Source organism: Photinus pyralis, unplaced genomic scaffold, assembly GCF_008802855.1.
Source record: "Photinus pyralis isolate 1611_PpyrPB1 unplaced genomic scaffold, Ppyr1.3 Ppyr1.4_LG4, whole genome shotgun sequence".
NCBI classification, from domain to species: domain Eukaryota; kingdom Metazoa; phylum Arthropoda; class Insecta; order Coleoptera; family Lampyridae; genus Photinus; species Photinus pyralis.
In genome coordinates, this window is record NW_022170511.1 from 27980140 (window position 1) to 28004896 (window position 24757).

Consider the following 24757-nt stretch of genomic DNA (forward strand, 5'->3'; position numbering starts at 1 on the left):
CAGAAGGTTTGTGGATATGAAAAATCTCCCGAACTGTGGAGTTGAAGGAGAGTCCACGATTTCCTTGACCCTGTTCGGTCACTGAAGGCTTCCAGTCCACACTCAGTGCTTAACTGCTCACATTGAAGATGAAAGTTCTATTGAGAGAGAGAGAGAGAGAGAGAGAGAGTTTTATGAGAAACCTTTAAACGTGTCTCATACCAAGCTTGAGTGCGACGACTTCTCATATATAAGAAATACTGGCACAGTTTTCAATAAATTTAATGATTTGTAAAAAGTTGTAAAAAAATATCTGCGCGCCTGTTTCGAGAGCTCAGGATACTTGATTCCCTATTCGATGTCGGATTATAGCTAAAGTTTTGGACATACAAAAAAATGTTAATGTGCTTTTTTATGGGCAATTTAATAAACTATATTTTTTATCTGAGCTATTTTTCCGTGTCAATAATTGTTGCCGATATATAGGCAAGAAACTGAACAAGTGCTCCTTTTTTCCAAGATGGTGCCTCGAGCGCAACAGATTTTGACGGGGACTTTTAGTATGTCCAATGGGGAACACTAATGAACATGTTTACCAAAATTCAGATCTTTACCAATTAATGTTTTTATTTTTTCTTATTTGACTGGACTATAAGCAATATTTCACTGAACGCGTTGCTAGTTGTTAAACTGTTTGCAAGCGGACGCCATTTTTTGAATCGCAATTTAAACTCGCTGAAAATCACAAACATGTTTGTAATTTTGTAAGGCATGCATATTTGTTTAAACCATCGGCATATAGGTTTATGCGCGAAATTGGAGTAAATTACTAGTACCTATACATCACGACCAAAAATTGGATAATTGCACATTGCACACAATGCGCTTTAAAGTTGTAAGAGATAAATCGAATAATTTAATTATGAATGAAGAAGGGAGCATTCCATATATGCAGGCTTATTCAAATTCGAGAGCCACCATGGGGATCTCGGGAACTGTAAGAAATAGAGGTTGGCAAAGTTGAGTAGTTTGATACTTAACAAAATGTCGTTTTGAAACTGAAAAAATTCCGACTACTTTCGGAGATATCCAGAAAAAAAATGACATTTTACAAAATCGTTTTTATTTGTTACCTAAGTTATTTAAAAAGATATTTCAAAATAAACGGCACATAATTGTGACCACTTTTTTCCATATACAAGATGCTAGTTTTAAATTTTTAGTCTGACGTTTCTTCTACGGTTAACCATCATCAGCTTTGTTTTTTCTTATGGAAGTCATTTTTACTTTTTGTGTCATTTGATAGAGCTTTTTCCTATCAATAAATGGTGCTGTTAATCCGTAAAAACGCAAGAAACTGCGAACGTACACTGCCCACGACAAAGTTGCCAGACAAAAAAAGAAGATATTTTAACAGTATTACTTCAGCCTCCCTTTGACGAATGTCAAATTTGAAATACTCGGCGAGTAATAACTTTGTAGTGAAATTGTTCCACACCAAACTTCTCTTCGAATCTAATTAGGGTACATTATTCGTATACTAATAATTAACACAAGTATCCCTATAACCTATAACTGATACTGGCTGAGTGCTCTCGATTTCATTTGGACTTGTACTGACCCCTTCATATGCGGTTTAATGAAGGCTCCAAAACGGCACGAACGATTTGCTCGTCTCCTAGTAGATTGCTGGCCATCTAACCCTGCCTTGCAACACTATAACCACAGATATACGTCGTATACGACGTATATCTGTGCTATAACTATACGTTTTTCACCTATACAAATCTTAACTCTTTCCTTAAAATGACTATACTTATGTGGTGAGTTTATTAAATTTATTAAATGTAACAATCTGAAAATAAAAACTTCTCATAAAGCAGGTACAATTTATGGAAAAAAAATATTTACTCAAGGATCCAGTGAATATGCATTTAATACTCCAATCTTGATTTTCTATAGGACAATTCAATTCATCTCGTATAGCAGGATGTATTTAAACTGTAGAAAGGTTGCCATATTTTTATTGAAATGTAGAAAAAGAATACAAAACGGTTTTCTCAAAATTCACTCAAATTAAATTTGACGTGTGGTTTCCAGGCAAATTGCGCGCTTATGACAAATGCGCATGCCCGATCAACATGTTTGTAATTTTCAGCTAGTTTGAATTATGATTAAAAAAATGGCGACCGCTTACAAACAGTTTGACAATTAGCAATGCGTTCAGTAAATATGCTTATATAAAAAGCGCAAACGGTTTGCAAACAGTTGGTTCTGGTGAACGCACCCATGTCAAACTGTTTGCAAGCGGTCGCCATTTTTTTAATCATAATTCAAACTCGCTGAAAATCACAAACATGTTGATCAGGCATGCGCATTTGTCCTAAGCGCACAATTTGCCTGGAAACCACACGTCAAATTTAATTTGAGTGAAATTTGAGAAAACCGTTTTGTATTCTTTTTGTAGATTTCAATAAAAATATGGCAACCTTTCTACAGTTTAAATACATCCTGCTATACGAGATGAATTGAATTGTCCTATAGAAAATCAAGATGGGAGTATTAAATGCGTATTCACTGGATCCTTGAGTAAATGGTTATAGTTGGTTATAGGTTATAGTGTTGCAAGGCAGAGTTTGATGGCCAGCAATCTACTAGAAGACGTTTTTTTTGGAGCCTTCATAAACCGCATATGAAGGGGTCAGTACAAGTCCAAATGAAATCGAAAGCACTCAGCCAGTATAGAGATACTTGTGTTAATCATTAGTATACGAATAATGTACCCTAATTAGATTCGAAGAGAAGTTTGGTGTGGAACGATTTCACTACAAAGTTATTAGGTACTCGCCGAGTATTTCAAATTTGACATTCGAGATCCAAAAAGGAAAAAAAATATTTGGTCAGAAATGTAAGACGTGTTTCAAGAAAAAGGGCATGATGTGTTACATGAAGACTTGAATCGGAAATTTCGGGATAATTATGAAACCACAATAAAAAGAAAACTGGTTGTGGTAGGCTGAAGTAATACTGTTAAAATATCTTCTTTTTTGTCTGGCAACTTTGTCGTGGGCAGTGTACGTTCGCAGTTTCTTGCGTTTTTACGGATTAACAGCACCATTTATTGATAGGAAAAAGCTCTAGGTATCAAATGACACAAAAAGTAAAAATGACTTCCATAAGAAAAAACAAAGCTGATGATGGTTAACCGGAGACGAAACGTCAGACTAAAAATTTAAAACTAGCATCTTGTATATGGAAAAAAGTGGTCACAATTATGTGCCGTTTATTATGAAATATCTTTTTAAATAACTTAGGTAACAAATAAAAACGATTTTGTAAAATGTCATTTTTTTTCTGGATATCTCCGAAAGTAGTCGGAATTTTTTCAGTTTCAAAACGACATTTTGTTAAGTATCAAACTACTCAACTTTGCCAACCTCTATTTCTTACAGTTCCCGAGATCCCCATGGTGGCCCTCGAATTTGAATCAGCCTGTATACATGGAATGCTCCCTTCTTCATTCATAATTAAATTATTCGATTTATCTCTTACAACTTTAAAGCGCATTGTGCAATGTGCAATTATACAATTTTTGGTCGTGATTATAGGTACTAGTAATTTACTCCAATTTCACGCATAAACCTATATGCCGATGGTTTAAACAAATATGCGTGCCTTACAAACATGTTTGTGATTTTCAGCGAATTTAAATTGCGATTCAAAAAATGGCGTCCGCTTGCAAACAGTTTAACAACCATCGACGCGTTCAGTAAACGTACCTATGTAAAAAGCGCAAACGGTTTGCAAACAGTTGGTTCTGGCAAACGCACCCTATCGTTCACCTGCGCCTAAACAGTTTGTGTTTGCAAACGTAATCAAAGCGCAAACATGTTTGGTTATGGTGAACGCACCCATGCCAAAATGAAGATGGCGTACTTTAAAGAAAGCGGGAAGTAGGTACCTATGTAAAGTTGTAAGGAGAGTATCAGAAAGACTCGAAGAGTAGTCGTAAAATCAGTTGAAGACAATAGCCCACAATCACCTCCCGAACGCAATGACTCAATGAGTCTCGCATAGATGGGGACCTCTCACAAATAGGAGAAACAAATAAAAAATCATTCCATAGAAACATTTGAGCACACAGCAAAATTATCAATTACACCGAGTAAAATTTCATATATACCGCTTCATGCGAATAGTAATCGCGAGTAAGTTTATCGGCGACAGCCAGGCGAGTTTAGGAAGCGTGGGTTGCGAAAAAGTAGACGCGAGTTGTCAAGTTTGCGTTGGTTCTGTTCCTGATATTCAATGCGGCAACGGATATAGTGTCCCAGATAGGACGCACCATAGGGTAACGGCAATGTATTCTTCGCGAAGGATCCATGATGCCTTTGAAATGAACGTTCAGCGTACTACTCCAATTTCTTTCTATCGGATCGTTGAATGCCAACTTCAAATACAAATCAAAGGCCTGCTGCAGTGCCTGATTTAGAGTACTTGCGGTTGCGGCCCTAGGACAAATTAACCCGAGCGGCCCCCGCCCCCTGGAACTTCCTAAAAGTGATCGTCAGAGCTGAGCATTGTGAGCAAGTCACCCGTTTTGATTGCATGTGGTTAACCGCTCACTGAGCGGATGGTGACCGAGAACTATACCCTTATATTGTTTTATTAAATATTTTTTTCTACGACCTCCATAAAAATGAGGTCATAACGTATAATTTAGAAGCATAATATAGTACCCATTACCTACACCCGTGCGTAATGAAATAAGTTAGAATAGATCATGTACGTTTGGAAGTTTAGTTTTTTGGTTTGCATTTTGTTGTCCTAGTTTGATGTACATATTTCTTGTACTTATTTGTGTTATGAGAATCATATGTTTAATTATGCAAGGTTTTTTTTGTTAAATTTGTGGTTAGGGTTTTTTCCGCGAAACCAAGCTTAGTGCATAACGAATTTCATTTTTCATATCTCTTCGGATGTACAAAACTTTTCATTTTTTTCCATTCCCTTCCCAATTGTGTCTCATGTCCCAACAAATAAAAAGAACCGCCATCATCGTACCATTGGTACCACCCAGTCCGAGCTGTACAAAAAATGTTTTTAAACAATTTTACTTGTGCCCACACTCTTTTAGAACTCACGAGCCGCTCTGACGTTCAGTTTAAAACGACGATCAACCTTTTGTTTCAAATCAAATAAAACAATGTTGTTTAAAAATTTATTGTAGATAGTTATAATTATTCGTACCACTTTTTTTTCTTAGTCGTATCGGCCGAATTTGCATTTAGAAGCGTTTGTTTGTAACTATTAACCAAACTCGCGAAATTATCATCCTTTTTCATCTTGTTCAACTTCTGTTTCAAAGGTTTCGTTTTCTTCTCTTTCTGCTTCACTGGTCGCCTCGCGATTTCCATCCTCTTCATCTTTTTCTCTTTTTTAACTTGCTCGTGGTGTACTTGAGCTTGGGTGCGTAAATTAAACTTGCTCCTCATCTTGGAAGCACCGAAGGATGCTTTTGTGCCCGAAAATTTTTGCAAACCCTCCTGCGTATCTTCAGCTGGCTTGTCTTGTTTATATCTTTTTTCTTTATCTTTTTTGAAAGGTTTACTAACTGTATTTGGATCGTAGCTCTTGCTGGTAGGGTTTTTCAATTTCGAATTTTGTAAACGTCGCTCTTTCGCGCGCAATTTTGATCTGTTCTCTATAGAAAATGCTATAATCGGACGTTTTGTTGGGCTAAATATATTGGGATTATTATTCAAAGCGCGAAGGGCGTGTAGTGCTGCATCATGTGTTGTAAAGGCAACAAATCCGAACTCTTTAGATCTTCCTATGCCATTTGCATCTACATCACGCATATTTCTCATTATCTTTGCCTCCTTGAGGGTTCCAGGGTGTTTACACTGTTTTAAAAACAGCTGTTTCAGTTGGGCATCACTCCAACTAGGGGGAATATTGTGCACCACCAACCTAGTGCGAGCTACAAACATATTTAAATTCCTCAACATTTGCGTCTTGTACTGTTCAATTTGTAGTCTCTTGGTCATATCTGTCGCGGACACTGATTCGGCCGCTTTAGTTCCTGCCAAGATAACACCTTCCTTAACAAGGTATAAGTTTCTCGAATCTCTTGGACCTTTCTCCTTCTTTTCTGATTTTGACTTTAATTCATCTTTCGATAGTGCTCTTTCACATTCTAACACACTGTTCATCAAAGTGATTCCCTTGTTCGCCAGGCAAGCTTCTGCATCTTCTTTGTTCTGTGAAAAATGTTTTACTGTGAAAGTGTGAGGATTTTAACTACAGCTCTAGTCTTCCCCCTGTCATAGAATTTCAGTGTTTTGCTGTAAAATAACAACACACAGTTCCTGACATAAAATGAGTGCCTAAAATGACCTGTTCAGTGCAAGCCAATATTGATCCTCTAAATATGGCAATAACGCCGAAGAGGAGAACCAGATTGATAGCAGTTACTCATAGACACGCCATGAATTCCAAACAATCTAAGAACTACTAGTTAGGTTTGGAACATAGTTACCGTACCCTCAAAAAGCAAACCAAGTTTATTTCCATTCAGAAAAAAGGTGTGAATAGAGAGGGTGATATGTGGGTTGCCTAAACTTCATAGTTTATCTATAAAACGCTCAAATCAGGAAACTTTACAAGTTGAAGACTTGAGCCGACCTACATTAGCCATTACCTACCTTAAATTTGACAAAAGCAGTTCCTTTCGAATGTTCCGTTAACTGATCCATGCAAATGACACCATAGTACAATGGACCAAACTGCGACATACACTCTTTTATATCTTCATTAGTAGCAGCAAATGGTACATTTTTAATAAAAATAGTCTTCCCTTCATTTACATCATTGGAGATCTTTCTAGGTTTTTCTTCGTCTTTTACTTCAATTTCTTCATCAAATTCAATATCATCTTCATCTTCATCATCTTGATTTTCTTCATCACTATCACTTGACTTTTCAGATTCTCTTTCTTCTTTAGTAACATCCAAGTCTTCGTCTTCTTGTTTTATATCCTCCTCCTTTATTTCAACCTTAATTTCAGCATCATCCAATGGTTCATCTTTAATTTGGACAGGATCAGGAGTCGTAGTCGAATCTTTCTTCTCGTACTTATCTTTGGGTAACGCAAAATCACACTCAATATTGCGGTTCAAAAACGGTTTCCCATTTAAATGATGCCTGGCCTTAGCAGCCTTTTGAACAAGTTTAAATTGTACAAACCCAATACCTAAAAGTACTCCGTCTTCCTTCTTCAACAGCTTAACCTCATCAATTTCGCCGAATTTTTCAAAATGTTTGCGGAGACCTTCTTCGGTCGCTTCGAAAGGTAAATTACGAACAACCAGCCGTGCTCGGTGCTTGTTTTTCTTGGACAATTTCCTTTTTAAATTGATCTTTTCTCTGACATACTGATTTTTCTTTTTCGGTTTACCTGAAGACAATACTTTAACCCTATTTTTTTCAAAGAAATTATCTACCTGTAGGCTCCATTTTTCTTATACTCTACTTGTGTAATGAGACGGCTTAAAGTTGTTGTAGGGCGTTCGGTCCAAATATCAATAATTTTTAAATTTGGAATTAAACATTTCATAACAAACTTGACAGCAAGCACGTGGAGTAATGTGGCGGTGTCTGTTGTACCAGTAATTACTATAAATTTTTCAAATCGCGACTGCAATACAGTGTACCGCAAAGAATGTTGGCATTATAATATCATCAACTAAGGGCCGGTTGCACAAAGACAGTTTAAACCTAGCTTGGAATTAACCAGTGGATTACGGTCTAGGATTGGTTGAAATTTGACGTTTTGTCAAATTTCCACTAATCATATGTCTTAATCCATTGCGTTAATTTAAACGAAGTTTAAACTGCGTTTGTGCAACCGGCCCTGAGTACTCCATTTGTTTAAAGAGTTCTATAATATTATAGCGAAAATTTTTGCAAATGCTTGTTATACATTACGGAAGCCCAAGTACATGACATGACAGTAGTACCATTGATTATACACACTGGTTAGTGTGTATAATAATCACATATTTAAAATTAAATATACTAAATGGTAGTAGGTACCTATAATTATTGTTTACGACTTTTCAAAAGGAAATCGTAGATTAACAGGAAAAATTTGTTTGAAGATTTCATCTCAAACATCGCAGACATTTCATTTCCGAACGCATTTTTATAAGCCCTCCATATATGGTCCATCCAGGGTCCCAAATCCGGTAAGGTTTGTATTTTCAAGTTTAAAAAAAAATTATTTTAGGACTATGTATCAACTACAATATTGGGTTTCGAATAAGTTATGATTTTAGGAGGCAAAAATATCACCGCAAATATTCCATTCAATCAATTATCGCTTAGAAGACTGTGCAAATGTTAAATGTGAAAAACATAAAATATGAATCGTGCATTTACTGGTTTGTTGCGGTTTACTTGTAATTTTATCATATTATCTAAAATCATAATATTAACATAATTATGTAATTACAAAATAATGTGCTATGTTTTGAGTTCACTCTGTGTATAGCTGCACCATTGCGTTCATGCAATACAAGAAACACATCCAAATAATTTGAAAAATGGCAAATGTCACAGCAAGGGGCAGTAAGTAATCAATAATTTGAGTTTGATATTATTATAAATTAAAAAAAAATAGTTGCCCTCACAAAATGTTTGCGAAACAGAAACCCCTAATGTAAAATACACATGCGGGCATGTGAAATACTTAACCTCAATTTCGTAAACACGTGAAATTTCGTATTTGAACAGGATCGCTATCTTTGTTTACCAATTTTGACACAATGACTGAAACTGAAGGTATAGTATTTCTTTACAGCAATTCACTTAACGCTGTCCTTTTTAGACACTCCAACGTTGTGCGAAGGGGACGATAATGACGACTCTGATGGATGGGACGAGATGGAGGTTTCTGGGGAACAAACTACATGTTTATTTTGTCCTTCGCAATTTCTAACGATCGCAGTTGCTCTAGATCATTGTCGTAGCGAGCACAAGTTTGATTTACTCGAATTGAAAACAAAGTATAATATGGACTGTTATTCGTTTATTAAGATGATTAATTACATAAGGCTTCATAAACCTGATCCGCATATTATCACGGAATCGTGTGTGGCACTTTGGGAGGACGATGTTTATTTGAAACCTGGAGAAATGGAGCCCTGGTTAATGTATGGTAGGTGGTTGTTTTACCTTGGGACTTCTACTTGTGTTAGTTACGAAAGTGAATTCTATTTGGCACATGAAATTTCCTTGTACAGTCACTGACAGAATTAATGATCCTCTGAGACCTAAAAACTCTTAAAAGAGACATCTCAGAACACAATTTTGAGAATAAGTAACAGTATTTCTTCCAGCTAGAACGGAAGATTTGGTATTGAATATTCTGAAAATTAATTCATAAATGTAATAATATACAGGGAAAATCGAAAGTTAGCGGCTCCGGAAGTAAAAATAAAGTTAGTTGTATGATCCCCTAGATGATCCGTTTGTTATGCATATAACATACTCCAAATTTCAATTAAAGATCTTCAAAGCAAAAGAGATGCACTCTGTGTTCCTTCCAGTATCAATAATAGGTTTGTTTTTATAATTGGCGTTAGAAAAATTATGAAAGGAAACGTTGAAAGGTAATTTCTTCTAATTTAGTGCCATAACTTACTACAGGCTTTATCACAGTTGCAATTCAAGCAGTATATGCAGGGTGTCCCACAACTTATTTTTAATGGAACTCATAATACTGAGTGTTTTTGTATTTTTCGCACGTTCAATTGTTTTTGTCATTTCTGGTTTAACTGGCAATTGGTTTAATTTTCCATTTTTACTTAGTTAAGTGTGTATATGTTGTCACTGGAAAAAATTAGAGAACTACAACTTTTGGGTGCATAGCTCCCAATCGATTTGGAAAAAATGTTTTGTCCCTTCTTGTCACTCAATGTTTAAGAACACATAATTCGCATGGGTGCAACACAAATATTTTAAATGTTAAGTAGTGAGAATAATGTAAAGGAAGCATTACAAATCTATGAGTACCTATGCATTTTTAAAGCATTTATCCTTTTTCATTCACTGAAAATTGAAAACGAGATTTTAGGTCCAAGAATAAATGAGAATGTAGACAGAAACTCATTTTTCAATAAGATTATAAAGATCTGAAACGATTAGATTGCTTAGTAGTCTAATTTGTGTTTTTGGGTTAGTCCAAAATTCGAAATAAATACTTACACGTGACATTATTTGCGTCATCTTGCAAGCAATGTAATGCGGATTTCTTCAAGTGAATACGCTTTGAAGAAACCCGCATTCTAGTATACGCGTCGTGATATACAGGGTGTCCTTAAATATGATGTAAGTACTGAAGTGTCTAAATTTTGAGCTTATCGTATGACTAAAAATTCATATAAACAAAGGCTCGCAAACGCTTCGTTACTGATGTACAGGGTGTTAAAATTTCACTGTACACTTTACAATTTAAACCTTTTAATTTGTGAACATATGTAAATACTGAATACAATTTCAAATGCGAACTGTCAAGACTATTAAAACAAATCCAAATAAAGCCTGGGCCTACTGGACAATTTTACTTTCATTTAGCTAACTAAGTACCGAAAATTAATTTTTTTTCTCTCGATAACGGGTGCAAATACGAACGAAACCATAAAGTTACCAAACAAATCAGAAAATCAAATTCTTATTTTACATGAAACCTGAAAAAACAACACCCTGTAGATTCTCATCACCATGGATATGACCAACGATGTAAGTCCTTCAGGGTCACTTATATTTCAAACGTGAGCAAATTGCAGGCGCCGGCCCGTGTGGCGTAGTTCAGTTAAAGCTGGACTGTGGTGCTAAGGGTTCCCTGGTTCAAATCCGGGTTTGGGCATGGACATTTGTAAATGTATAGTGGGTTGGGTTGGTAGAGCAGCTTTGCCTAAAACCCCGCCCACTCAAAAATAAAGGCAAAATAAATAAACAAAAACCACGAAAAAATCTTGAAATTTTAACACCCTGTACATCAGTAGCGAAGCGTTTACAGTCCTATCTTTTAGTCATAAAATAAGGTATATTTACATTATATTCAGGAACACTCTGTATCACCATCATAGTATTACAAAGGTCAAGTTATGACCCAGTCAATCTTTTTGACAAAAATGTTCTTTGGGTCTTCCTCTGAATTTTAGGTCCCTCTTCTCAGTTTTTCCTTAAGATGAAAATGTTTTCACCTCATTAGAGCATAAGACCATTTAATAAAAGTAAACTCGAGAGCAAATGAAAACTGTTCACAAGGTCGTGACCTTGACCTTTGGTCCGAGGACATGGCATTGGATGCTGGCCTAAGGTTATGGCATTGAGTTTTGGACTTTGCCACGACCTTTTTCCCCGACTGATCATGTTTGTTGTTCAGGTGCTGTAACGAAGGCGTAACCTTATTGCAATCTGTAAGATGAGTGCGTACAAAGTAAAACCAAAGCGTACCATAACTAAATAAGGTGCTGAGAGAAAGATACCTAAGGTATTCTTAAAAAATGACAAATTATGCATTTAAAAATTTTACAAAGAAGAGGAAAAACCAATTAAGCAATTTTTTTTTTGGGTTGGATCCATCGTTCCTCGAAATGGGGGTTGAAATATATTGTGTGATCAAAACTCTCTAAACCTTCCCCATATAGTTTTTATTCGTTGAAGTTTTTTAAAAATAAAAGCGACTATAGTTTCGGCGTACTGCCATCATCAGACGATGTAAAATTTAACAGGAAAACGGTAAGTTACAAACGTTGAAGACGAATAAGACGAGCATGTTGTTTTTTAATTATTAACTGGCCGAAGCCAAATGAATAATCATTTCTAGACATGCCGTCTGCATGATCTCGAATTTAAACTTAACTTAAATAATTTAAATATGTAGTCATCTCAATAGTTTCAAAACTTTTATGAGTTTATTTTTTCCCCCCGGTTCTTTTGAAATGTGTTAAATTCAACTTTCACTTTTAATGTAACAATTCAACCCTCCGGTTGGTTGTCTTAACAAGGATTGATAATAATTCGTTTTGAAACTTAGGACAACCTTTCCGGTTTAACCACCCTTCAGGTTGTTTCATTTGGCTTCGGCCAGTTAATAATTAAAAAACAAAATGTTCGTCTTATTCGTCTTCAACGTTTGTAAGTTACCGTTTTCCTGTTAAATTTTACATCGCCTGATGATGGCAGTACTCCGAAACTATAGTCGCTTTTATTTTAAAAAAACTTCAACGAATAAAAACTATATGGGGAAGGTTTAGAGAGTTTTGATCACACAATATACCAATTAAGCAAGCAAAACAAAAGAAACTTTACTTACACATAACGTTATCCTAGTTCGTGTTCGAAAATCGTTCACGCCCTTTAAAAGAGAGATGCACGTTATCATCATAATCGCGTAACTTTAAAAGAGAGATGATGGTGAAACCGTTAATACCTATAATCTGTTCACCCAACAGATGCAGTTAAGCCACTCCCAATAAATTTTGGCCAATGTAATAATAGTCCCGTTTCACAGTCACGAAATTATAAAAACCGGGAAATTTAAAATCGCATGTCACATTGTACGACGAAGTTATAAAGCGTTATGTTTTGAAGATTATTTTGTTCGTATAAATGAAATTAACGGCAAATTGAGGCAAGGCAAATACCAAACGCAATGACAGGTTTGACGTTAGGGATGTCAATTCAGATACGGCAATTATTATTGAAAGCAAATAGTTGCGTGTGTTACAGGTTTTGACAATGCGGCCAATTAAAAATGTTCATTTAAATTTGGCGGGAATTTTTTGGGAGGAGCTTTACTGCATCTGTTGGGTGAACAGATAATAGTAATAAATGCGCGCACCGGAACAGTTGCAAACTAACTGAAATTAGAAAGCCATTTAGCATTTGAAAACAAGTTAACCTTGGAAAGTCAAATGGTGCCCACGGGCATTCCTCAAGGTCATAGGGTCGAGGCCTTTAGACTTTTACTTCGGGCTCTCTCCAAGGCCGTAGTTTTGAACTTTCCCAAGGTTGTAGCCTGAACTTTGACGTTTTCCCCAATTTCGTCGGGGTCATTGGCCCTCGGATTACGTTTTAAGAAGATATTTAAGATACGTTTTAAGTTTTAGGAAGACATTGGAAATACGTTTTAGAAGCATTTTCGAGTTTAACTTTGTATATTGATAGAAAAAGTTTCTAAGTCTTAGGGGTCCATTCTGTATATTGTCGTTAACAAACGATATCGTAATGGTAACGATTTGATCTTGAACAACAGATATATGCCGTATTACTGTCATACGTCATACAGAATAGAGAAAGTCGTTGCCGAACGATATTCGCTATGTAACATCGTTATGCGTTAGAGAATAGGCTCCTTAGGACGTTTTCGTGTTGCTTGCACGTTCTAAAACGTATTTCAAATGTCATTCTGAAACTTAGAACGTATTTCAGACATCGTCTTGAAGTTAGCATCCTTTTTGACCAACATATAAAGTTAGACTCCAAAATGTTTACCAATCTCTTTAACATTTAACTTATGACTTGTAGACATGAGTCGGCGGCCCTGCTTTATTCGATTGTGTATCAATTTTAGACACTACAACAATGTGTTAAATCTATAAAAAAAATTTATCAAACAATGACGCGAGTACGTATACAGACTCCTGACTACAATTATACGGTACTCGCTTAGTAGTATACCTACTGTATTCTGTACATTCCAGATTTTGATGATCTGGGGAGTACGCCATCGACTCCACACTATGCAATTGATGGAAAAACTCCAATTAGCAATAATATAAACGATTTACAAAGGCAGATTTACGAATTAACTCTGCAGGTATACATATCCATATGTGCATCGACTCTGTACCTATCGATACTTTATTTTGTAGGTTAGAGAAAAAGATAATCTACTAAAGAGTGCCATGCAAGATATGGCAAAGATGCGCGAGGTCACGAAGACAATTGTTGAAAGTGGCGACAGTAAAGTTTCACTACCGACAAGTGTCGCTTCGGTACCTGTCGGTTATGATAACGAATATTTTAATACGTACGCACATTACGGGATTCATCATGAAATGTTAAGCGTAAGTCTGAGTTAGTACAATTTCCTCACTAATTTGAGATACTTTTAGGATACGGTGCGGACTACAAGTTATAGAGATGCAATATTAAACAATAAGGACGTTTTTAAAGGCAAAATTGCTTTGGATGTAGGTTGTGGGACTGCAATTCTTTCAATGTTTGCCGCACAGGCAGGTTCGGCCAAGGTTTATGGTATTGATCAGTCTGATGTGTTGTATAAAGCAATGGATATAATTAGGTACGTAAAATACCCAAAACTAAATTGCCCTCAAACTAAGTGAACCTCAAGGTCGATGATTTAAAAGGTACCTATCTAACCTGAACCACCCAGCTTGGCCTAGTATACTCAGGTCAGGTTCGAAATTTGTGAGGTAATAGTGGATTGTATTTATAATTATTAATAATTAAGTTTAATGTGCTGCTATGAGTTAATTTAATTCTAATTACATGCTACATTTCTACATGCATTTGACCCCGCTGCTAACATCAACTAAACTCAACTGCACTCGCGTTTTTTTTTTGCCTTTATTTTTGAGTGGGCGGGGTTTCAGTCAAGGCTGTGTTTGTAAATAGAACGTAATATTGTATAATATAGGACAAATGAAACTAATTCTTAAATTAATAAAAGATTTCTTGTATGTTCTGTGTGTGTTCTCTTTATTTTCGCAGTTACTGGGTATACACATTAACAATCATTTCTATTTCAGGGAAAATAATTTACAAGACGTTGTCCATTTAATCCGCGGTCGCATCGAGGATACACCTTTACCAGTGGACAAAGTTGACATTATAATATCAGAGTGGATGGGTTACTTTTTGTTATTCGAAGGAATGTTGGATAGTTTTATTTATGCGAGAGACAATCATTTAAGCACAAATGGTGTGATATTACCTAATCGTTGTAATATAAGCTTAATTGGAATTAGCGATTTAGGTAGGTACCACAAATGGAAAATGCGTGTTTCATTAACTTCTTGCAGATAAATATGATAAACACATAAGTTTTTGGAATAACGTCTACGGATTTAGTATGAAATGTATGAAAAGCGAGGTTGTGAAGGAACCAAATGTTGAAACCATATCTAGTGACACCCTTATAACCTCGCCATTTGTATTAACAGAAATAGATTTAAAAACGTGTCAAACAAATACAGTTGAATTTAGTACGGATTTTAAGTTGCAAGTGGTCAAGGGAGGAATTCTGACTGCTTTGGGTGGTTATTTTGATACATTTTTTGATTTACCAATTTCGGTCTCTTTTTCAACCGGCCCTCATGTGACGAAGACGCATTGGCAGCAGACAGTTTTTTATTTGAAGAATCCTCGAAACGTTAGTGAAGGTAGGTTTGTATTTGCAGGGCTCCTATTAGGTGCAGAGCTGGGTCGAGCGTTTTAAAAAACCGCTCGAGTGACGAGCGATCTAATTGCCTCAAAAATGCTTGCGAGCATCGAGTATGCTCGCGAGCATCGAGTTGTTTTTCTCCTAAAAGTGCTCGAGCGGAAAAAGCGCTCGGGAGCGGAAAAAACGCTCGCGAGCGGCGCTTAATCCTTCAGCGCTTGAGGGCGGTTAAAAGCGCTCACAAGCGAAAAAAAAACGCTCGCGAGCGGAAAAAGCACTCGTTAACTTTCCACGTTCCTGTCTGTTACTGTTGAGAACCGCGAGCGTTTATTGTTTAATGACGAAAAAAGGGGGTATTATCGAAGTTAAACTTTCGCTTTGTTCTGTCTCCTGTATTTATAAGCTCTTGAACAGGAACTAAATGTTCTCGGTCAGCGAGCACAATTATTTCTTCTGTACGGTTCGTCTCCTTGAACATGCCACCTCTGTGTGCCGTCAACTGCACATCCATGGCGAATTTTTTCCGCGATAGTGGGCAAACTACGTTCCCAGGTTGGTAGACATTTTTTGCCAGCTTGTGAATAATTTCTTAATGGAAAAGTAACCGCCGGCTCGCGACATCAAATGTAATAAAGCTATGGATTTTACGGGGCTAATTTTAACGTTCTGAAACTACTTTAAAAACAACTACTTTCGTCTCTAAAAAGGGCGAGGAAAATGTGATATTCCTTTCTAGTGAGGAATGTAAAAAACAATTGCTGCATTAATCTTAATCATGACATTTAAAATTAAATTTTGATTATAGTTTCAGAAAAAATTATGTGTAAAACTTGGGAAGAAAGTGATTTTCAACTCTCGTTCAATTGACACATGAGCGTAGCGAGTTGAAAAACTTTCTTCTCTACTTGTACAAGTAACTATTGTACAACCTAAAAAAATGATTAGATTTGTAATATGCTTACAATACAATAGACGCGCCCCAGAGGGTTCTGAAACTTTTTTGAACATATAAGATTTTATTATGCCCCCCCCCCCTCCAATCTTCCAACTGCTTTCAAATCGTCTTTCATGATTTTCATCATATGCGTTTTTGCTCCCTCATGTCTTGAAGAATTTAACTTGACTCTTTCAACAAGTCTAAACTTTTGTTGTAGTTCCTAACCACTTTCCGATTTTTAGTGAAGTTACCAGTTTATCCCGGGTGAATAAGGGTTATTTGTGTTTTAAATATAGCGTTTTATATATATGGTTATCATTTCCAATGTCTTCAATGGTTGCAAAATTTTTCTTTGTGATAAACGTTTCTTTTTCCAAAAATGGTAAGTGACTTTCTGAGCATGCAGAATCTAAGCCCGCAGGCCCACCGTCAACGACTTGACAATTTTTACCCTAAGTCCTATTTTATACATAAATTGCTTGCAGCTAGGGTTCCAAAATTAATTATGAAGTATATCTGATTTTCCCGAATGTAGTGGCCTAAGTCAATATTAAATGAACTAATAACATTTAATTTAGGGGACACAATTGAAGGAAACTTAAAATGCGCAAGGATCAAAAAGAACGTGCGCGGACTGAAGGTTACCATCACCATGGACCAAGAGACACAAGAATACTTACTAGATTAAGTTTTAATTTATATCGGCAATCACAACATGGAATGTAGTTTATATAAATTACATACATAAATATACTTATAAAAAAACTAGTTTATTAATTTAACTTATTTTATGTAAAATCGAATCCGTTACTTCGAACTTGGAATACTTGATTTAAGGGACTGAACGCCGTTTTTGGTGTGGTAAATATTTGTACTCGTCTATTAAAATCTGGCTGTACATCGGCCCTTAATATCACAACACCCGACGGATTAACCTTTACTTTAATTTTGGTTTGGGAAGTTAAGACACCATAATCTACGTCTTCGTAAAGATCCTAAAACAAACGGTTAGTGGTTGAACTGTACTGAAGGAGCTTTTACCTCCACTCGGTATCCGGTAGGTGACACTAAACCTAATTCTTTAAGTGTAACTGCTACGTCCGACGGCGTGCCATCCGTTCTTCTATTTACAAATGCGATGGCGTACGAAAAATAATTTTGGAAAAGCGGCGTAATCGGTCTTGACCAGATTTCTATGCCCTTATGCTACGGAGAAATCTGATTAGTAGATAACAATTTATTGACAACTTACCTTATATATTCGTCTTCCTTGTATGCCCAATGGATCTTGGTCTACGGCAATTATTTTTTTATTTTGCAATATTGCTTTGTACTCTGGCCTAATTGTACGTAGATCAACTGACATCAGAAGAGGAGCAGCTAATATAGCCCATATTGCCATTTGAGTTTTGCTTTGTTCGTAACTTAAACCAAAATTTCCAATAATTAACTGAAAATACTCACAATTAATAGGTTTATTTAGTTTACAATTGCGATTTATTCAAAGATTATTATTGTCTTTCAGAAAAGTTTAGTTTGAATTTCATTAGGTATCTACAGTGTGTCCACGGATTGAAGGCATATAAGGTGTAAATTTTTTTAAGAGTTGGATCTGCATGTTCTGAGGACCGCTCCTGCTTAGTTTCAAACTAAGATGTTGATATACAGGGTGTTTTAGTTGTATAGAATTTTCAAACAAATCAGTCCGCTTTCCTTTTTGTTCAAAACAAGAGTTCAAAGTTGGGTGCTGATGAAAAATCAAAGTAGACTGATCTGTATGAAAATTGAAAGTCTACCTAACTTTTAATTCTAAACAACTTCTTTTATTACATTTTTGTTATATCTGCTCTCTCTTGCTCCTGACTAATTGTTAGAAATCGGCAAAAAAAAACACCCTGTTAATTGATTTCGCTCATTTTTTCAATATGTATTAGTTTGAGACTAAGCAGGAGCGGTCCTCACAACATGAAGATCCAACTCTAAACAAATTTGTTATATCCGTGGACACACTGTATATCTTGAGTGCTTAACTATTTTATTAATTATTAATTGAACAAGCCACAGGACAAGGATAATAGCATTTTGTCTCCAATGTTTTCTGAACGGTGATAAATTGGACAATTTATGGCGCGAGAATCCACTAAATGACCTAAAATAAGGGCGTAAGAAGTCAGAAAGAAGGGCGGTAGTTGGTAGAAAACAGTTCCTTTTATTGAGACCTTTAATTAGAATACCATGACAGATAAAATTAATTTCCCCCCGTCCACTTACTGATCTCGAAAAGATGTCGCGGAGGAAAGTTATAGTTTGTACAAACCAGTTCCATTTTGGTGAGACCTTTCATTGGAACACCATGAAGGGTAAAATGTGCGTTTAACCCCTTGTCAGATTTCTTTAAAAAAATTTACGTCGACCGGCGCCGCGCCGCGAGATTGTTAAGATTGTTGAAGAAAAAAGGTTAAGGGCAATTTTTGTTTTATTAGCAAAGTAACATCGTCTGTGATAAATTACGCGTCAAGCTACGATAGAGCTCGTGACGAAGTTTAAGTTATATTTGAAACCACGGGGCATTTCGCGCGAAACCTATGAAAACTTTCCGCGTGGAGATACGAACGAGCTTAAGTCATCCACCGAGAAGTATCGCAGGTGTAGATTTGACTTAGTGCGTGTTTCGTAAATTCACGGCGAGTCAGCGAAGTCAACCATCCGTAGAAACCATTAGGAGAAATTTGGTGTTTCCGATTTAAAAAAGAAACCTTCCTCAAGAAAATGAACAAAAGCGTGAAGTACTAAATTGTAAGTGTGAAGTAGATTTATACTCATGTGCCCAATATAAGGATGATTATGGGGATGTAAGAAACCATAGAAGATACGACGATGGTCAAACTAGGGAAAGGTTGGGCAATTAAACAGTTGTTATTATGTTGTAAAGAAAACCAGAAAATTCCAATTACTTCCGAAGATATGCCAGAAAAACCGAAATTAGACGATGTTGCTTTTATTTTTTACATCGACGTATAATAAATAGACTGCGCGTGTCAATGCTAAGCACGGATACGGCAGGTGAGAGAGAAGGGAAAACTAAGAGCGCTGTCTCTTATGGTTACGCATCTGATTGGTTCTTTCAACAGAACCGATCGCATTCAAATTAAATGGAAAAAACCAATCAGATGCATAACCGTAAGAGACAGCTTGCCCTCTTCGATTTCCTTTCTCACCTGCAATATCCGCGCTTATAATTGACACGCGCAGTCCATTTATTATATGTCGATGATTTTTTACCGATGTTATTTCAACAGATGCAAAAAGTTAAAAAAATCTCTACTGTACAAGACAGCGTTGAGAAATTTTTAATACAACGTTTCTTTGACCATCTTCGTATCATCTATGGTTTCCTTGATCCTTATGATAGACATCCTTAACTTGGACACAGAGTATGTTATGAAATAAGGTTTAATCCATAAGCTATTTTTTTAATGAAATCGACTATGTCACTGTTGTATTACTTACGTAATATCATAGAGTAAATAATATTACTCTATGGTAATATTGAGTATTCGTTTTTTAGAAATCAACGAAGTCTTATCTTTACGATCCCCGATTCATACTCCATCATTTTCTTTTTCAATCCATGGGACCCATTAGGGGATGATCCAGTATTCCAGGGTTGGATGACGCAAAGGGTAGTTTTAGGTCCTGTCTAATTATGGTAAAGTTTATTTATTGTAAGGCCGATTTTTTAACGATATTGATTAAATAGTAAAAAAAAAACAAAAATATTCAGTCGGTTCATTTTTTAACCGGTTTGAAAATTCCAGTGCATATAATTTTCATTTAAGAACCCAGTTAAGAAGGTAAAAGTTTGTTTTCCCAGTTTAATTCAATAGAAACGAGAATCTTCTGTGTATTAAAGAATATATAAAAAAAGGAGTATTACGTATTGTTAAATTATTTGTTTGAGCGATTATTATTGTTTTGCATAAAAATACGAAATGTACTATGTGTTTTGGTTGAGATTGCAATGTAATCTCAGCTGTTTTTAAAGATAGACTTGCTGTTTTTGCGAGCCTGTGCCACTTTTTTGTGAAACAGAATCAATCTAGCTACGTTTGTTTCTGAGATACAGGGTGAAAATCAAAAGTTTGACTTTTTGAGACGTTATCATATACCACATGAAAAATTGAAAAAGGGTAAAACTGCCTAGTTTAGATATTTTTACGTAGAATCCAGTGGCGTAGTAAAAAAACGGTGGTCTAATCTAATCATTTTTTTAACTACGCCACTGGATTTCTATGTAAAAATATCTGAAATAGACAGTATTTACCTTGTTTCTCTCTTACATGGGTAGTAAGATGTGATAACGTCCCAAAAAGTGAAACTTTTCGTTTTCACCCTGTATCTCAGAAACAGGCGTAGCTAAATTGATTCTGTTTGTGGTATTAAAAGTAAAATAGGACACACGTACGGTACAGAGCTATCTATATAAAAATATCAGATGGCGCTATGAATTGAATGCAATTGTCAATTCTCATTCAGTACAAGCTTTTAAAATGAAGACCAACTATGGGGGAGGGGAGGGGGAGCAAATTATATTTTTCTTTGTTTCGGTTTTCGTCCAAAGGGTAGGTAAGTGATAAAATGCAGTCTGATTAGGTATGTCCATTAGGAATTGCGAGAGGAATTGCTATAGGGATGGGGAGGTGGAGCGTAAACCTTGAGATGAGAGAGCTGCAAAGAATAGGAATAGTTTAGCTGATATAATTTAAGAGGGCCTTCATGGTATTCGAAAGGTCTTATGAAAGATTGGTCATAATTCAAAGTCGATAGATGGCGGATATATCAAGTGACCACTCCTTGCAGAGCTATCAACGAGCCGCATCTTCGTCATTTTTGACCACGCTCCCCCAGTTTACTGGTTTTGAATAGGCGCTGGAGGGAGAATTAAAAAACTGCGCATATTAAATGATAGCATAAACAAGGAATTATTATAATTTCATTATCAATATTTACTGCGTTTCAGCAGATAAAATCGCTGACTAAAAAAACACATTGTTTGATAAATATTTGCACAACATTGACAAAAAACGACACAGTGCGCTAAATGTGTAGAAATGTAGAAGAAAAAGAGTAAATTACTTAATAATAAAACTTTTATTTCACTTTTGTTATGCTTTCACTCGTTCAGCGTGTATTACAGATGAAATAGCCACAGGGCTTTGTGTAAAAATTTTCTTTTTTTTTTATTCGGATAAACGAGTTTAAAATGTGTCAATCGCACGATACATTTTTTTCTCACATACTTCCCACCATTTAGCCTTACAATTGGAGGCGATGCTATAAATGGGTCAGTAATAGGTGGTCCACGCAAACAATGATTGTGTGCAACAACTGCGAGGTTACACTAATTAGAATAAGTGCCGTAACAATTGAGATGAATTTGTTACAATATCGGTTGAAATTAAGATAATTGCGTTTACTTACATATGGAAATAGAAAGTGAAAATTGACACGAATGTGTTGGTATTATTTTCAAGGTGTACATAAGTGTGAAATATCAAGAGAAAAACTTTCTCTTATGTTTTTAAAACTTACCATGTCGGGATCGTTCCAATGGCCGGGACCTCCATTGGGGACAATCACATCTTGGTTGTTCCCGTAATAATCGATGATACTTTGCACACTATCCCAGGAGTCTTGTATATCATCGAAATTCCTCCACAAGTTACAATGATGCACTATTGACGAGTAATTCGGTTGCATCCCCGCGTAAATTTGGTAAACCGGCCAGCTGCACGAGTAAACCATCGACTTCCCGGTTTGATTTAGGTAGTAACCGAACTCGGGGTACCCTCGATCCATTTCCGAGGGGTGTGCGTAACACCCATCTAACTTGACATAGTCAACGTCCCATGAGCCGAAAGTGTCGGCGTCCAATTGCAAATAGCCTAAAATTCCCGGATAACCCGCACAGGTGTAGTTACCGAAATCTTGGTAAATGCCAAACTTCAACCCCTTATCGTGAATCTGTGCGAGAGAAATTAGATTGGATTCCGATGATGTTGAGGCTTACATAATCCGACAATGACTTCATTCCACTTGGAAATCTCTGTCGATCAGGCATTAGCTGGCCTCGTGGGCCTCGTTCTTTTTCCAACCAGCAGTCGTCTACGTTGATATATTCGTAGCCGGCAGCGGCGTACCCTTGGGACACTACGAGATCGGTCATTGTACGAAATAGCTTCTCACTAAAACAAGACGCTTTAAAAGGGTTGGTGAAGGTTTGCATCCAACCTAATGCAGTTGTCAGGATCATTTTTGCAGTCGGTGTTGCACCGAAACCTTTCCCACGCCAACCACCCCATCGGTGGTGTTCGTGCCAGTCCATTGTCTAATAAATCTACACTACCGGATAAGTAAAATATCACAGCACCGATTAAGAGCCATAACTGACACATTTCATTAATCTAAGCGGTAAGTGTTAACCTAAAATGATTTAAATATTTGTTTGAAAAAGAAACGAACCGTTTCACATTGTTCGCGCTTTAATTTGTCTTGGTGGTGTTAAACGCCAGCTGCCGCAGACGACAGTGTCACACCAGGGCCCTATCTCATACTTTACAACTTTTAATTTCGCAACACAAGTGGTCTGTCCCATAAAAATTACACAATTGTCATTATTGTCATTATTTGCAAAATCTGCTAAATTTGCTTGCGCTTGGAAGAAAGTAAGTACTGGAAAATTCAAAGGCTTCGCATTAGGAAAACTGGGCACTGCAAAACGGATTATTGAGAAGCATACAGTATGTAAAGAATTTAATGGTAGGTATAGAGGTGATCGAAACACTTTTTCCAAATAATTGAAAGGTCTCCTGAGGGTACACGCCCGCCCAATCGCATAGGATGGTGAGTTTCCCATAAGTATGACGGCTTTTCTGATTTTGTAAAAATAGAAAGCGAAAACTTTCTTTAAATTGAAAATAAACAAAGTAAATTTTTGGTGGAAAATATCACCACGTTCTTCGCTAAGCAAAAAGTTAATGATATTATTTTTAAGGTAATATTTTTCAAATTTTTGCAAAGTAAAAATTAAAATATTGCCAAATATTGAAACAAATATTTTGTAAAATGGAAAGCGAAAAAACGAAAAGAGTTTGTATGAAATAGGCCCTTAGAGATCAACTTACAAAAAATAGGCACCACCCGTATATTTGCGGCCGGGGTCTCGCGCAACACTTTCACCTAATGCCCTATTTATTACACAAAGTGCGTTCACTAAACCAGTTGAAATTAAATCTCTTTCTTGGTTTGCTCGCAAATCGTGAAATTGAATCACGACAAAATCGTGAGATTATAACGGCATTTTGGTACTTTAATTAAAATTGAAGACGTTTTTGCGAGACCGCGCGCATTTAACACCACCGCGTTCACAAATTTTGGGCGCGAAAACAATTGAACACAACTTTTAACATTACCTTGTTACTTATGGCCTTATTAAAATCACGATTTGTTACCACTAACTTATAGCTAAAGCGGAAACGAAGGTAAAAGTAAAAAAACGATCGCAAAGACGACCGTCCGTTACGTGTTTGATTTGCCGCGGTTGCGAATGAATTAAATTATTTCGCGCTTGTGTCGTACAGGCAGCGTTCGCCAGTGGGGGATGTCATACCAGTGGCGTTGCAATATTTACGTCTTTGACCTTTCGTTGATTTTTCTGTGCGTGTGTATTATATTAAATTATCTGGATCTTATCGAAAGTACTTCCCACGCGACCTTGAATCTTTGTCTTCAATAGAACAATGATTTTCCCAAACTTATTTTAAACAATCTGAGTTTCACTAGTCCCACTTACGGTTTTCGTACAGGTACAAATTTAAGTAAGTGCTGTTGGGGCCTCAGATTTTTCAAAATGATGAAAAAATATAGAGCAATATTGTTATTTGGGCTCTTTACGGTTTCAAATTTTCTTTACGATTTTTCTCAATGCTCAACCTTACATGCCCATAAATATCGTTTTGTATCAACGAACTTTCATACATTTTCAGTATATGTAGCATAATTCCTGCTGAAGCATTGTAGAAAAAATCGTGAATGTTTTCTATATTGTGTGACAACATCCTTTAAATTAAACAATGTTTTGCTCCCGATAAAGATACAAGGTACCATGCGGCAAACGTTTTTTTTTTCGGCACAATTATATACGGTCATAGTATAAAGAACCAAATGCCCCATTGTATATCTTTTTGTAGGTGAAATTTTAAAGAAACAGAAACAAAAAATTATGGAATCGGCTGGATTACCCAATTTAATTCCCTAAGTGACCACTTTCACATCTAAAGTTACTTGTTTGTTAAAAATGATTT

At 36.2% G+C, this 24757-nt stretch overlaps 3 protein-coding genes across 4 annotated transcripts; 1 reads left to right on the plus strand and 2 right to left on the minus strand.

The window, feature by feature from the left end:
* Nucleotides 1-5186: 5186 nt before the first annotated feature.
* On the minus strand, nt 5187-7649 carry LOC116168799 (RNA-binding protein 28-like). Its single transcript, XM_031484789.1, has 3 exons — nt 7485-7649; nt 6687-7438; nt 5187-6242 (listed from the first exon to the last, which is right to left on the minus strand). The coding sequence occupies exons 1-3, from the start codon at nt 7495-7497 to the stop codon at nt 5220-5222; spliced, it is 1788 nt and encodes a 595-aa protein (XP_031340649.1). The 5' UTR covers nt 7498-7649; the 3' UTR covers nt 5187-5219.
* A 905-nt stretch (nt 7650-8554) lies between these two features.
* LOC116168064 (protein arginine N-methyltransferase 1-like) lies at nt 8555-17162 on the plus strand. Its single transcript, XM_031483715.1, has 8 exons — nt 8555-8823; nt 8870-9199; nt 13755-13870; nt 13926-14120; nt 14169-14356; nt 14826-15052; nt 15099-15458; nt 16973-17162. Exons 1-8 carry the CDS (start codon nt 8808-8810, stop codon nt 17080-17082), a joined length of 1542 nt encoding a protein of 513 aa, XP_031339575.1. The 5' UTR covers nt 8555-8807; the 3' UTR covers nt 17083-17162.
* LOC116168065 (alpha-N-acetylgalactosaminidase) lies at nt 17068-24018 on the minus strand. 2 transcript variants are annotated; one of them, XM_031483716.1, is made up of 7 exons: nt 23867-24018; nt 22686-22877; nt 22465-22639; nt 21987-22418; nt 17647-17844; nt 17436-17600; nt 17068-17389 (listed from the first exon to the last, which is right to left on the minus strand). In XM_031483716.1, the coding sequence occupies exons 2-7, from the start codon at nt 22847-22849 to the stop codon at nt 17183-17185; spliced, it is 1341 nt and encodes a 446-aa protein (XP_031339576.1). In that variant the 5' UTR covers nt 22850-22877; nt 23867-24018; the 3' UTR covers nt 17068-17182. The 2 variants fall into 2 exon arrangements, with proteins under 2 accessions (XP_031339576.1, XP_031339577.1); XM_031483717.1 differs by lacking the exon at nt 23867-24018 and adding an exon at nt 23579-23783.
* Nucleotides 24019-24757: the final 739 nt, after the last annotated feature.

What these genes read in the sequence shown, in the direction of transcription:
- LOC116168799 (XM_031484789.1), bottom strand. An exon ending in CTGCTTTTGTCAAATTTAAG is followed by an intron (nt 6,243 to 6,686) that starts GTAGGTAATGGC and finishes CATTTTTCACAG; the next exon opens with AACAAAGAAGATGCAGAAGC.
- LOC116168065 (XM_031483716.1), bottom strand. Translation starts at nt 22,849, where the DNA reads ATGTGTCAGTTATGGCTCTTAATCGGTGCTGTGATATTTTACTTATCC. An exon ending in GATCCTGACAACTGCATTAG is followed by an intron (nt 22,640 to 22,685) that starts GTTGGATGCAAA and finishes GTCTTGTTTTAG; the next exon opens with TGAGAAGCTATTTCGTACAA. An exon ending in TGAAGTCATTGTCGGATTAT is followed by an intron (nt 22,419 to 22,464) that starts GTAAGCCTCAAC and finishes TCTCTCGCACAG; the next exon opens with ATTCACGATAAGGGGTTGAA.
- LOC116168064 (XM_031483715.1), top strand. An exon ending in GGAGCCCTGGTTAATGTATG is followed by an intron (nt 9,200 to 13,754) that starts GTAGGTGGTTGT and finishes TGTACATTCCAG; the next exon opens with ATTTTGATGATCTGGGGAGT. An exon ending in TTCATCATGAAATGTTAAGC is followed by an intron (nt 14,121 to 14,168) that starts GTAAGTCTGAGT and finishes AGATACTTTTAG; the next exon opens with GATACGGTGCGGACTACAAG.